The sequence below is a fragment of the Rhinatrema bivittatum genome, chromosome 12 (assembly GCF_901001135.1).
Source record: "Rhinatrema bivittatum chromosome 12, aRhiBiv1.1, whole genome shotgun sequence".
Classification (NCBI taxonomy): domain Eukaryota; kingdom Metazoa; phylum Chordata; class Amphibia; order Gymnophiona; family Rhinatrematidae; genus Rhinatrema; species Rhinatrema bivittatum.
Window position 1 is genome coordinate 51,021,884 of NC_042626.1, and position 13,132 is coordinate 51,035,015.

Sequence of the window (13,132 nt, forward strand, 5' to 3'; positions counted from 1 at the left end):
TACATGAATTTGAATATGAATGAAAAGCACTGTAACATTCAACGACCAGAATTCTCTCATTACAGCTACTCAATGACTTATCAAATCAAAATATGGGCAATATAATTTAAGAACTAACCTGTTTAGTGTCAGAAGCCATGTACTGTAATTACTGGAAGTCAAGCCCGCAGAGAATTACTCTAACAGCTGAGAATCAGTAACCAGGAGTTCATGTACATTTTACAAGTATTTCCACGTTACTAGAAGTCAAAATTAAAAGAAATTCCTAACATTTAAAGACATGAAGAACACTTTGGAAGTTGGTTATTCCTGGTTCAAGTAGCAGAATTAGCATTAGAAAAAGAATTCATTCTGTGGTTGTCCATAAACTGCTATTCCTTTTTCATTCCCATTTCCTTCTTAAAATGTGACTTTTGAACTTTTTTTTTAAGATAATAAAAACTAGGTGTTCTGCTGTGCGAAGCATACTCAAAAGCTCAAAGGCACTAAAATACTATTGAAATCCAACATCGAGGGGGCCAAATGCACTCAGACACACAGTGGGGAAAAACCCTCCAGTATAACTGGTAGGAAGGAAACTGAACCCCCCCTCCCGTCCAGAGATTGCTATAAAAAAGATACTTTAATCTGACACAGACACACTCAGACAGTGGTGGGACATGTTGCAGTGACATTGTGCACAGTGCTCAGATAGTCCGAGCGGTCAGGTATAAGTGTATAAGTGCATTAATCTAATAGGAGTCAGATCCAGTATTTTGCTGCCCCGACACTGATATCCCACTTCCCTCTCCAAAACATATTCCCTTGTGCCATAGACCTCCATGCACATCAAAACCCTACTGCTTCACCAATTCCTTTCGGTTCCACTGACACTCGTCACCCAGACTCCTCCTCCATACTCACAAGCCCTCAAAACTCCTCCTCATCCCCAAATTCACATGCAAACATACACAGTAACTTAAGTGTCAAAAAAAATAAAAAGATCAAATGCCCAGCAAGTTGCTCCGTGCAGGTTACCCCCTCAAGCCTTAAGAACATAAGAAAATGCCATACTGGGTCAGACCAAGGGTCCATCAAGCCCAGCATCCTGTTTCCAACAGTGGCCAATCCAGGCCATAAGAACCTGGCAAGTACCCAAAAACTAAGTCTATTCCATGTTACCGTCCTGTTAAAGGTGACTGCTTCCCCGTGTACTTTACCCTATTTCTTCATTTCCATCCTCTAGCCTTGAAGGATCCTCTCCTCCCCCCCCCCCCCCAATAGAACACACAGACACGGACTCTCCAGACTCCTCCTCCCCAGCCCATGCACATACTCCCTCCACATCACCACTCCTCCCCTCTCCACACATACATGCCCTCTCTCCCTTTCTACACTCACAGATCCTCCAGACTACTCTTTCCCTGGCTGTCCTACAAAAAAAACCAAAAAACCTCACAGTTCTGTACCTCTACCTTCCTTAGCTGGCAAAACTTCCCTTTTACCTAAATTTGGCTCCACTAGCTCAAACTTCCCTAATGTCAGCAATAGCTAAGACTGCCAGTCTGTGGATGCCTTTCACCTGTATATGCCACCACCTATCTCGCCAACTCCTACTGCGCTCACTGCACACCAGATCAAATGCTCTACACTGGATCAGAAACCCCCCCCTTTTTTTTTTTTTAATCTTGGAGGAACAGAGAGCCTGCCAAAACATGGAAGAAAGTAATTATATCAGAATCCTCCACTGAGGATCTCTCACTTACTGTCTGTTGATTTGAAACACTACAGTTCTCGTGATGCTCATTTAGCATGTGGTGAATAGATTCTTGGGTGACATCAGGATAACATTTGAGTTAAAGGAAAATTAAGCAAAACTGAAAAACACCTTTCTGACCGAAGAATGGAATATAAAAACTGGAGCAGGAAGATGTATATAAATATCTAGGAGGAGAGGAAGGTGAAAAATACAGAATAAGCTTTTGAAATAAGATCAGTAAAGAATACTATGAGAGAGTGAAGGTAACACTGACGAGTACCTTAACAGCACAAAATAAGATACAAGCTAACAAGTTTGCAATTACTGAATCATCATACGGTTTTGGAACTGTAGACTGCACTTAATAAAACAACTTGTTTTAACATCCAAGAAAGCTCCTCCACACCCATCAGGTAATTTATAAGAACCAATGCAGGCCAAGACTGTACATTCCTAGAGCTGAAGGTAGTATGGGTTTTATTGAAATTTATTACAACTATGCAGATTTGATTTTTAGGCACTTCAAAGCAGATTACATTCAGGTATGGTAATAGGCCTTCTGGCATTCTTAATGGCATCAATGGATGCTAGAACAGTGCAAAAGTACAAAGCGAGCAACCATCTCCAACGTCCTTAAACTAGGCCAGTTGTTCCAGTGAATAAAGGGAATGACTGCAAATCCACCAGTACATGAAGGTAGAGAAGCTACAGAATCAGCAAAGCAAGAGAAGAAAAACTCTTTAAAGAAAATCGTACCAGCAAACACGGAAGGAAAATTGGTGCAAGCGTTATGTACAGAGAGCTACTTCAGCAACCCCATTTGGATCAAGATTTAAACAAACAAGTGGCTGAGGAGAGGTGAATTCAGATCTAGGGATGAGAAATTAGTAATTGCAGCACAGGATAGTGGACTATGAATGAGAGGGTTCATATCCAGCTTAGAAAAGACTGGTAAAATGGAGAAATGCAGATACTGTGGAAGAGAACTGGAAATGATTACACTTCTTGTCCCTGGATGTGATGTGCTGATGTCAGAAGGCCTGTACACAGAGAGGCACAACAAGGTAGCACAGCTTATTTACAGGAAGCTGTGTAAACATTATGACACTGATGCAAACAGACATTGGGCGCACAACCCTAACATTGTGCTATTTTTCATGTCTCTCTACAAAACAATGTTTGCTTTATTATATATGTTTAAATCTGTTTCCCACCCCGAACTTTGAAGGTCATGCATAAATATTGTGGTTATCCTGAAAACCAAAGGGTATGGGTTACAAACACTTAAATAAAATAAATAGAGAATGAAGACGTTGTGATCATTTGGGACATTCCTACCAACAGGAATATCAATGTGCAAACAACAGTTATTGTTGTGAAAGAGAAGAAAATTGTATATAGAGGTAACAGTGACTATTCTGTGGATTGTGTAGAGAAAGCAAAGATCCTTAAGTATCACAAGAAGCTTTATTATGATTGTATTTTGTCTATTGTATCTTATTTGTTTTATTTACCATATTTTAGGAACAACTGCTCATTATCTAATTTGTTATTTATGTTTTACTTATATTTTATACGTGGAAATAGTTGTGATGGCCAGTCTGAACGACAGTATAAGAGCTTAATAAAAAAATAAATGAGAAAGAAAATGTGGCAGAAAGATACAGAAATATTCCTAATTATAAAGGAGTGCCACAGGCCTGATTAAAAATAATTTTCAAGTTCACCTTGTTAAGATTACAACCTATGAACTCCAGAAGGAAGCTCTCTGTACAATGCAAGTACCAAGAAGGGCACTGACAATAAATTTGAGAGATTGAGATCATCCCCAGTATGCTATGGCTTACAAATGAGGTCCATTCCTGTGAAGGTATACGCAAAACAAACCCATTTGGAGAAACTACCCCGCACTGGATGAAATTTAGCATAGGCCCACTTCCACCCCTCCAGCCTCTTCTGACAAATCCCAAACCTGGATACCACCTAGTGAAAGTTCAGCACTATGTATTAAATGATTGATTTAGGATTATGGCACCCCTAAGCACTGTTGGTACTGTCACCCCCCTCTTCCCCTTACCCGAGGTTGGACCACAGGTCCTGTGGCAGCTCAAGGATAGATCCTGTGACATAAGTTTAAAAATTCTGAAGCATATTGGCAAACATCTCCATCTTTTATTTCACATTATAAAAATAAAAGTAGTTTTTTACACTATAATTAATATAGTAATGATGGCAGAAAAAGACCAAATGGTCCATCCAGTCTGCCCAGCAAGTTTCTTATGGTATTAATTGCAGCTCCATGCAAATTACCCCCATGTCTCTGCTGAGGGTAGCAACTACCACTTTGTGCAGGTTACCCCCAAGCCTCATGTTAAGGTTAGTAATACACAAAACCATAACAAAATTACTGCCAGCAACATTTTATGGGATGAGCAGCCTTCATGATAATTCAAACAATGCTGCAAGAATGCATCTTTGCTTTTGTAATTGGCCGTAGATTTATCCTTTGTGTCTGCATATCAGTATTCCAGACCTTAAAAGTCAGGGCTCTATGTTGGCTATCATCCGAATCCAACTCCCCTTTTTCTGCCACTGAAGCAGAAAGTGATGTTGCTATTGCATTACAAGCATCAAGGCTAATCAGTTAAAAGTAGTAATCCCCCTATTTTAATTGTTTTTGGATAAAAAAAAACCCCATGATCTCAAGTTGGGAGGAGACCTTAAGGATGGGGAGAGGAAGGGAAGAGATTCAGGAATGGGGTGAGGAGAAGAAAGGAGTGAGAAGGAAAAAACTAGTGTGATGGGGAGGATGGGATATAGGGGGGAGATTAGAAATCTTGGCTTGGGAAGAGGAGGGAGGGAGAGAGAGAGGGAAGTTCTTGATTTGAGGAAAGACTGAAGGAAGAGTTAGGGAGTAGGTTCCAGGATCTAGGATGAATGGAGAAGTGAGAAGGAAGGGAGGTTCTAGGATCTGGGAGAGAGAATTCAAGATCAAGGGAGGAAGAATATGAATTGCAGTGGGTGGAGATGTGAGGAGGGAGGAGTCCCTACTAAACTCAGGACCTGCTCCTCCTTGCATCCCTTCTCTAACCTCCCACCCAATATGACATACACATACTTGGCACCAATCCCTTCTCTTTCATACACACAAACACTGCCCCCTACTCTTGTTCCTCTATCTTTCATACACAGACATACCCCCCCCCCCCCCAACCAACCCACCTCATCTCCCAGTCTCTCTTCCCACCCCTCCAATGATGACCTCTGCTCGGTCTCTTCTAGCCTCCCCAAAATGACCCCCCTTTTCTTTGCTGCAGACTCGCCTGTTTCCTGCACGCTACTTGGAGGGGGAGGGACTGGATCAGGAAACAGAGAGCTATTCTCTACTGAATAAGATTCTGCACAGATGAAAGGCAGCAAATCTTCAGCCAGCTTGCTTCCCTAAACACAGACTTAGTGTGTTTACAGGCCCGTATGTATTAAAAATAAATAAATCTCGCCAAAGTCATGTCAATTTGGATCTCTTCTTTAGGCACCTGTCAGCTGTGTGTGTAAGAGTAGGGGGTGCTGGAATCAACCGGGAGGGGAGAAGAGTACGTAAGAACATAAGATATGCCATACTGGGTCCATCCATCCCAGTATCCTGTTTCCAACAGGGGCCAATCCAAGTCACAAAAAAGAAAGGAGACCCAAGAATAATACCAGAGATGAAAGAAATGGAAGTAAGCGAGGAGTAAGTTGCCTTTTAGGCTCGAATCTCTCACCAGAAGGCAGCGTTGAGGGTCAGGCAGAACAAGGCGCTGTGTAGCGGCCTCTCCCACACCAGCACCGCCTGCATGTAGCCCAGCAGCGGCTCCCAGCCATCCAGCGTTTTCAGCAGGTAGATCCTCAAGGCTCGAGCCCGCTCTTCGCGTTCACCGGGGGTCGGTGAACCGGGCGGCCGGGCCCGCAGCCCCACGGCACCTTCTTCAGGCTTCCTCGACAGCGCCATCTTCCTCCTCCTCGGCCGGCGACAGGCATACAAGTGCTACTTCACTCAACCTATGGCCACTGACGTCATCTGGGCCCGCTGACATCATTGCGCATGAGGGGAGGGGGAAGTAAAAAAAATAAATTAAATGGTAAAAAAAAAAAATCCCCCACAAACACACAAAAAAGCGACACAGGCAAACCATCACGGATTCCTGAACATCGATTGCGTTTACAGAACCGACCCAATGAGATACTGCAACAGCACGGACGTTTTAATAGCCACAACCCCGAGATCACCTTCATATCGCTTCCTTACCGTTTATGTCTTATTTATCACTTACAGCGCTTAGTTAAAAAAACAAAAAATCCAGGAGAGAAAGTGAACCTCCCCTTCCAGCTTCACAACCTCCTTGCCAGCGTACAGCGCAGGTTGGTCCCCGCCCCCTTTCCAGCTCTGCGCATGCGCCTTAGCTCCCGCACGTTAAAACTTGCGGTATCTATGAGCGCCGGTTACCAGAAAACCAATCATAGCGGTACTACCCTCGTTCGGGAAAGCAGGGCATGGCTTTTACCGTCTCAGGCACTGATTCCCCTCGACCCCTTTTAGTCTTTCCCTCCTCCCACTTTTTGGTGTCGTCACAACTGGATGGCTGGCGCAAGGAGTCAGAACGAGGCTTGGAACGCATACGGGTCTTGGGGCGGTTGGCAGCGTGTGGTTAGTACGCGTGCTCTGAGGAGCGTAGAAAATTGAGCGCCTTCAGTGAGCGGGACGTTGGTTTGTTTTGTTTTGTTTTTTTTTATTTGTGTTGCTCAGTGCTTCAGGAGGGGAGAGTGGTTGAGATTGTGAGAGCCTCTTTGGGGTCATGCCTCGCGAAATTATCACCCTGCAGCTGGGCCAGTGCGGCAACCAGAGTAAGTTGTTCAGTTCCTGTGTCTGGGGCGAAGGGGGTGGGCGGCGAGGACTCCAAGGTGGGGTGCGGTCATTGTAACACTCTCAGGACCAGGGCTTCGTTTATATAGAATACAGTGCACACTATGACACCTGTCCAACGTCACCAATAATAACATACATATGCTGCTTTATTTGGTTCCTCCTACTTAGTATCACTATGATTCTATTAGGGGAATCACAGAAATGATTTTTTTTTTCAATGTGCCTTTGAATGTGGTATATTTTTTTTATGCTAGCCCCAGGCTGGCGTAAAATTTGCTGCGTTGCAATGGGCACCTTGGCCGTGTAGGAATTCTTTTGGCATCGCAGGGATTAGTTAATAGCCTCATCTACATGGAATTTATATGTGATGAGCGCTATTAGTTGAGCAGTGATTTGGACTCAGGTTTTGGACACGCTAATCCCCTATTGCATTGGAGGTTACAGACGTGTGTCAAACTGTGTATAAGCCACTGTGCACGGTATTGCATGGGCCTCTAAGTTTGTACCTGATGCATGGAAAGTGAAGTGACTTTCCCAAAGTTGCTGAGCACCAAGGACCAGACTTTAATTCTCTATTTGCAAGCTTGTTTGCTTTCACATCTAAGTGGTGATCTTATTCTCTGACTAGGTAATGCCTCCATCTTGTATTTCTCTGTCAGTATCCTTGTTTTCAGGCTGCTTCTTATCAGACTAGGAGGAAGGGAATGCTGCCACCCAGTTTTTCTCAGGAGCTGATGAAATATTTTCCACGGAAAGCATGGTGCCCGCAAGGGGGGCGTGCTAGCAATGAGGCGCTAGGGTCGCTTGCATGACTTTAGCGCCTCCTTGTTAAAGCGACCCCCACGGCGGCTGCCAGGTATGAAACTGACGCTGGTAAACTCTGTGTCGGTTTTCAAAACCGGCCGTCTGCCAGTAATGAAAGCAGACGCCGATAAACTTAGAACTCTCTGGTCTGTCAGTATTTTTTATTTTTTTTTTTGATCGAAGTACAGAAAAGCTGTTTTCTGCTTTTCTGTACTTCTAGGTGCGCTCATTTATTTTTTTGAATCCGGAGTGAATGAGTAATAAGCTCATTCACATGCATTTGCATATGATAAGCGCTAACTCATTCACTCTGCATCGAACGTATGTTAAATAGGCGCTAATTCCCTTACATGCTGATACAGTACAGTGCGCTCCAACGGAGCGCACTGTACTGTATCAGCACTATTAGCCTGCCCTGGACGCGCGTTTTCCCTTACCCCTTATTCAGTAAGGGGAGGAAAACGCGCGTCCAACCCGCGGCACCTAATAGCGCCCTCAACATGTAAATGCATGTTGAGGGCCCTATTAGGTATGCACGCGCGATTCACTAAGTAAAATGTGCAGCCAAGCCGCACATTTTATTTTCAGAAATTAGCGCCCACCCAAAGGTGGGCGCTAATTTCTTCCGGCACCGGGAAAGTGCACAGAAAAGCAGTAAAAACTGCTTTTCTGTGCACCCTCCGACTTAATATCATAGCGATATTGAGGTCCCGAAGAGTAAAAAAAAAAAATTTGAATTCGGCCCGCAGCTGTCGGGCCGAAAACCGGACACTCAATTTTGCCTGCGTCCGGTTTCCAAGCCCGTAGCTGTCAGCGGGCTCGAGAACCGATGCCGGCAAAATTGAGCGTCGGCTGTCAAACCCGCTGACAGCCGCCGCTCCTGTCAAAAAGGAGGCACTAGGGACGCGCTAGTGTCCCTAGCGCCTCCTTTTCCCCGTTTCTACCGTGCCGCCTAATTTGCATAGTGAATCGCGTGCACCGGGAGAGCGGGCGTTCGTCCGCTCTCCCGCGGACTTTACTGTATCGGCCCGTTATTGCATTAGGGGGTGGATTAGCTGTGTCTTATTTATTCATTTGATTACCTATGTACCGTTTCATAGTCTTATTTTTTCACTTGCTATTCTAATGTATCAATAGGCTGAAATGTAAATATTGTGCTGTTCAATTTCTCCCCTTCCATCCCAAGTTTATTTTCCTTGTTTTTTGTAACTTTCCCTCTCCCTTTTTCTGATTCACTGTATTTAAAGTTCAAGGTTCTTATTGAAAATATTGTTTTTTACGTTACGTTATGCTTTACACTCCTTGTTATTTGTAAACCGGGATGATGTGATGCCTATCATGAAACTCGGTATAACAAAAACAATAAATAAAATAAAATAAATAAATAAATTAGCGCCTATTTAACCCGCGTCTGATAGCGGGTTAAACAGTGCGCTCATGTGAGCACACTGTATTGCATTGGCCCCTCAGTGAGCTCAAACACAAAGCTGCATCCTATAACTATGAATCAACATAACTGTATTTCTCTCTCATAAGGAGCTAAATTAACCCTTTGTGTGCTCCATCGAAATAACTTCCACAAAACTGTCACTTATCACTAATAGATCTTTTTTTCCAGTTCAGCTATATCATTTTTTTTGGGGGGAAGGGGTATGCAGTGACCAGAATTGTATAGTCTTACTATGGAGCGGTACAGAGATGATATAACCTTTTCTGTTTTATTCTCCATTCCTTTCCTAATAATTCCTAACATTGTTTGCTTTTTTTGACTGCCACCACATATTGAGCCACAGATTTCAGAGTATTGTCCACAATGATGCTGATATCTTTTTCCTAAAATGGAAACTATCATCAAGTATCTTTTCCCTATATGCATTACTTTGCACTTGTCCATATTAAATTTCATCTGTCTCTAGATGCCCAGGCCTGCAAAGTCCTCCTGCAATTTCTCACAATCCACTTGTGATTTAACAACGCAGAATAATTTTGTGTTGTCTGTGAATGAGCACTTTGCTTCTTGTTCCTTCTTCGAGATCATTTATAAATATTTATTTATTTATTTATTTAAAAACTTTTCTATACCGTTGCTAAGTTAAATACCATCGCAACAGTTTACATATTTAATGAGGGTAAAAGCATACTAAAGTACATTCTAACAGGTGCCGTTAAAGGTTCGGTTACAATATATTATTAGACATAGACATTTCGCGAAGTAGTTCATATATTACAAAGCACTGGTCCTACTAGTGACTTCTAGGGCACTTGTTTCTTTTTCCATTGAGAGAGCTGACAATTTAGTCCTATTCTTGTTTCCTATCTTTCAAGCAGTTTACAATCCACAATATGACATTGCCTTCTATCCCATGACTTTTTAATATTCTCAGCAGTCTCTTCATGGGGATCTTTGTCAAACACCCTCTGAAAATTTAAATATACTATATCCACTTGTTCACCATTATCTGCATTTTTATTAACACCTTAAAAAAAAAAAGTTGCAGATTTGGTAAGGCAAGACTGCCTTTGGCTAAAACCATGTTGGCTGTGTTCATTAGATGATATCTGTCTATGTTCTGTGATTTTTGTTCATTAGAATAATTCCTATAATGTTTCCCAGCACTGAAGTCAGGCTCGCTGGTCTATAGTTTCTCCTGGAGCCCTTCTTAATAACCAGTGTTGCATTAGCAGCACTCCACTTATCAGATACAATGGATGATTTTAATGTTGGGTTACACATTACTGGTAATAGAGCTGCAATTTCATTTTTTAATTCTTTCTGAACTCTGGGTGTATACTAACTCATTCAGGTAAGATTTGCCACACTCTAATTTGTCTATCTGCCCTATTACATCTTACAAATTCAGTGTGATTTGTTCCTCCAAATCCCCATTCAATACCTTCCCAACATTCTTCTCTGTAAATGATGAAGCTAAGATTATTTGATTTTTCCATTATGGCCTTGTCTTCCCTAAGCACCCTTTTTAACCCTCAATCATCTAATAGCCCCTTAAAGGCTTCCTGCTTCACAGTATTTGAAAAAGTTTTTTATTTTGAGTTTTTGTCTCTATGGCCAGCCTCTCAAATTCCTTTTGCCTGCCTTATCAATGTTTTTGGATGTAAAATTACCAGTGCTTATGCTTTTTCCTATTTTCTTCACTTGGCTGCTCTTTTCAATTTTTTGAAAGCAGTTCTTTTGGCTATAACAGTCCTTCACTTCATCTTTTAACCATGCTGGTAGTTATCTGACCTTCCTTCTACCTTTTTTAATGCATGGAAAATACCTCTGGTCTGGGCTTCCAAGATTGTTTAAAAATACCATGTCCATGCCTTAGGTGAATGCTTAATCTTTGCAGCTGCACTTTTTTTTTTTTTTTACATTTTTTTGTCCCCCTATTTTTCTCCTTTTATCAAAGTCCACATTTTTAAAGTTAAAAGCTATAGCAGTAATTTTTTCTTAATTTCCTCCCCCCAGTTAAGTCAGGTTTGATCATGTTATGATCACCGTTGGCAAGCATTCCCACCACAGTTGCCTCTTGCACCAAATCCTGTGTTCCACTAAAAATTGTCATCTGTTCCTGTTCCAGTTAGTCATTTATTTCATCTAAAACTTTACCTCCCTAGCATGTCCTGATGTGAAATTTACCCTGTAATTGGGGTAATTAAAATCTATTACTGTGCTGGCAAATTTGTTAGCTTCCCTAATTTCGGTTAGTTACACGATGTTAGGTTCCATATTAGGAGCTACCACCCAGGAAAAAGATCTAGGCATCATAGTGGATAATACTTTAAAATCGTCTGCTCAGTGTGCTGCAGCAGTCAAAAAAGCAAACAGAATGCTGGGAATTATTAGGAAGGGAATGGTTAATAGAACAGAAAATGTCATAATGCCTCTATATCGCTCCATGGTGAGACCGCACCTTGAATACTGTGTACAATTCTGGTCGCCGTATCTCAAAAAAGATATAGTTGCGATGGAGAAGGTACAGAGAAGGGCAACAAAAATGATAAAGGGGATGGAACAGCTCCCCTATGAGGAAAGGCTGAAGAGATTAGGACTGTTCAGCTTGGAGAAGAGATGGCTGAGGGGGGATATGATAGAGGTCTTTAAGATCATGAGAGATCTTGAATGAGTAGATGTGACTTGGTTATTTACACTTTCAAATAATGGAAGGACTAGGGGCATTCCATGAAGTTAGCAAGTAGCACATTTTAAGACTAATCGGAGAAAATTCTTTTTCACTCAACGCACAATAAAGCTCTGGAATTTGTTGCCAGAGGATGTTGTTAGTGTAGCTGGGTTCAAAAAAGGTTTGGATAAGTTCTTGGAGGAGAAGTCCATTAACTGCTATTAATCAAGTTTACTTAGGGAATAGCCACTGCTATTAATTGCATCAGTTCATCAACCAACCTCTTCCCTTCAATAATAATTCTATAACATATACCAATACAAGGGATGCTTGTGTCCTGGTATTACTTATGTACGGTGGCTATTGTTCAAGGACAGCCAATTTTATGGGTGTCCTTCTTTTTAGCCCCGTCTATTAATCTTTATTATCCAAAATTCAATGTAGATTTTCTATTTTGTCTTTTACTTTTTTATCTAAAAAGATCCCCTTATCTCCCCGTTTTATGAGGCGACCCGCTACTTGTTTGTCAATACTTATCAGGACATCCGTCTCAATTGCTTCTCGCGGGGATCGCGTCTGCCTGCCCGACATGGGCCATGTTTCGGCACTCTTGTGCCTGCTTCAGGGGCTACGGGGGTAGCCCCTGAAGCAGGCACAAGAGTGCCGAAACATGGCCCATGTCGGGCAGGCAGACGCGATCCCCGCGAGAAGCAATTGAGACGGATGTCCTGATAAGTATTGACAAACAAGTAGCGGGTCGCCTCATAAAACGGGGAGATAAGGGGATCTTTTTAGATAAAAAAGTAAAAGACAAAATAGAAAATCTACATTGAATTTTGGATAATAAAGATTAATAGACGGGGCTAAAAAGGACACCCATAAAATTGGCTGTCCTTGAACAATAGCCACCGTACATAAGTAATACCAGGACACAAGCATCCCTTGTATTGGTATATGTTATAGAATTATTAATTGCATCAGTAGCATGGGATCTTCTTAATATTTGGGTAATTGCCAGGTTCTTGAGGCCTGGTTTGGCCTCTGTTGGAAACAGGATGTTGGGCTTGATGAACCCTTGGTCTGACCCAGCATGGCAGTTTCTTATGTTCTTATGTTCATTGTGTGTGTGTTCATTTTGGCCAGGCAAATGATAGTATACCCCCACTTCTATATTCTTCCCCATTATATGTGGAATTTCTATCCATAAAGATTCCAGTACTCTTCTGCAGGATCTTTACTCTGACTCTGTCATCCTTAATGTATTTAGTACCATCCCCCCACAAAGTTAATCCATCCTATCTTTGCAATATAATTTGTACCCTGGTTTAGCAATGTTCCACTGGTTATTCTTCTTCCACCATGTCTGTGAGATGTCGGTTATGTCTACCTCTTCAGTGCTATACATTCTAATTCGTCCAGTTTATTTTTTTAGACTTCTTGCATTTGCATACAGACATTTCACGATATGTTTTATATGTACAACTTTCTTAGCAGTTGATGAGGATAATTTGGAATCTTAACTCAATCTATCCTTTGCTTAGAGGCACCTGTGCTACGTTT

The 13,132-nt window shown here is 42.0% G+C and overlaps 2 protein-coding genes across 10 annotated transcripts in view; one reads left to right on the forward strand and one right to left on the reverse strand.

The window, feature by feature from the left end:
• Positions 1–6,367, reverse strand: part of RETREG3 (reticulophagy regulator family member 3) — a 44,160-nt gene extending 37,793 nt beyond the window's left edge. For 2 of the 8 annotated variants that reach the window (XM_029573300.1, XM_029573295.1), the window contains exons 1-2: positions 6,027–6,260; positions 5,503–5,807 (exon numbers count right to left, since the gene is read on the reverse strand). In XM_029573300.1, coding sequence (XP_029429160.1) covers positions 5,503–5,729 — 227 coding nt within the window. In that variant the 5' untranslated portion in view covers positions 5,730–5,807; positions 6,027–6,260. Of the gene's footprint in view, positions 1–5,500; positions 5,808–6,026 lie in introns of those variants that run through there. The other 6 variants (XM_029573302.1, XM_029573301.1, XM_029573299.1 and 3 more) reach the window with 5 other exon arrangements.
• Positions 6,368–6,410: 43 nt separating this feature from the next.
• The window catches only part of TUBG1 (tubulin gamma 1), a 56,257-nt gene continuing 49,535 nt past the window's right edge, over positions 6,411–13,132 (forward strand). The window contains exon 1 of one of the 2 annotated variants that reach the window (XM_029573304.1): positions 6,411–6,622. In XM_029573304.1, coding sequence (XP_029429164.1) covers positions 6,574–6,622 — 49 coding nt within the window. In that variant the 5' untranslated portion in view covers positions 6,411–6,573. The remainder of the gene's footprint in view (positions 6,623–13,132) is intronic. The other variant, XM_029573303.1, reaches the window with a different exon arrangement.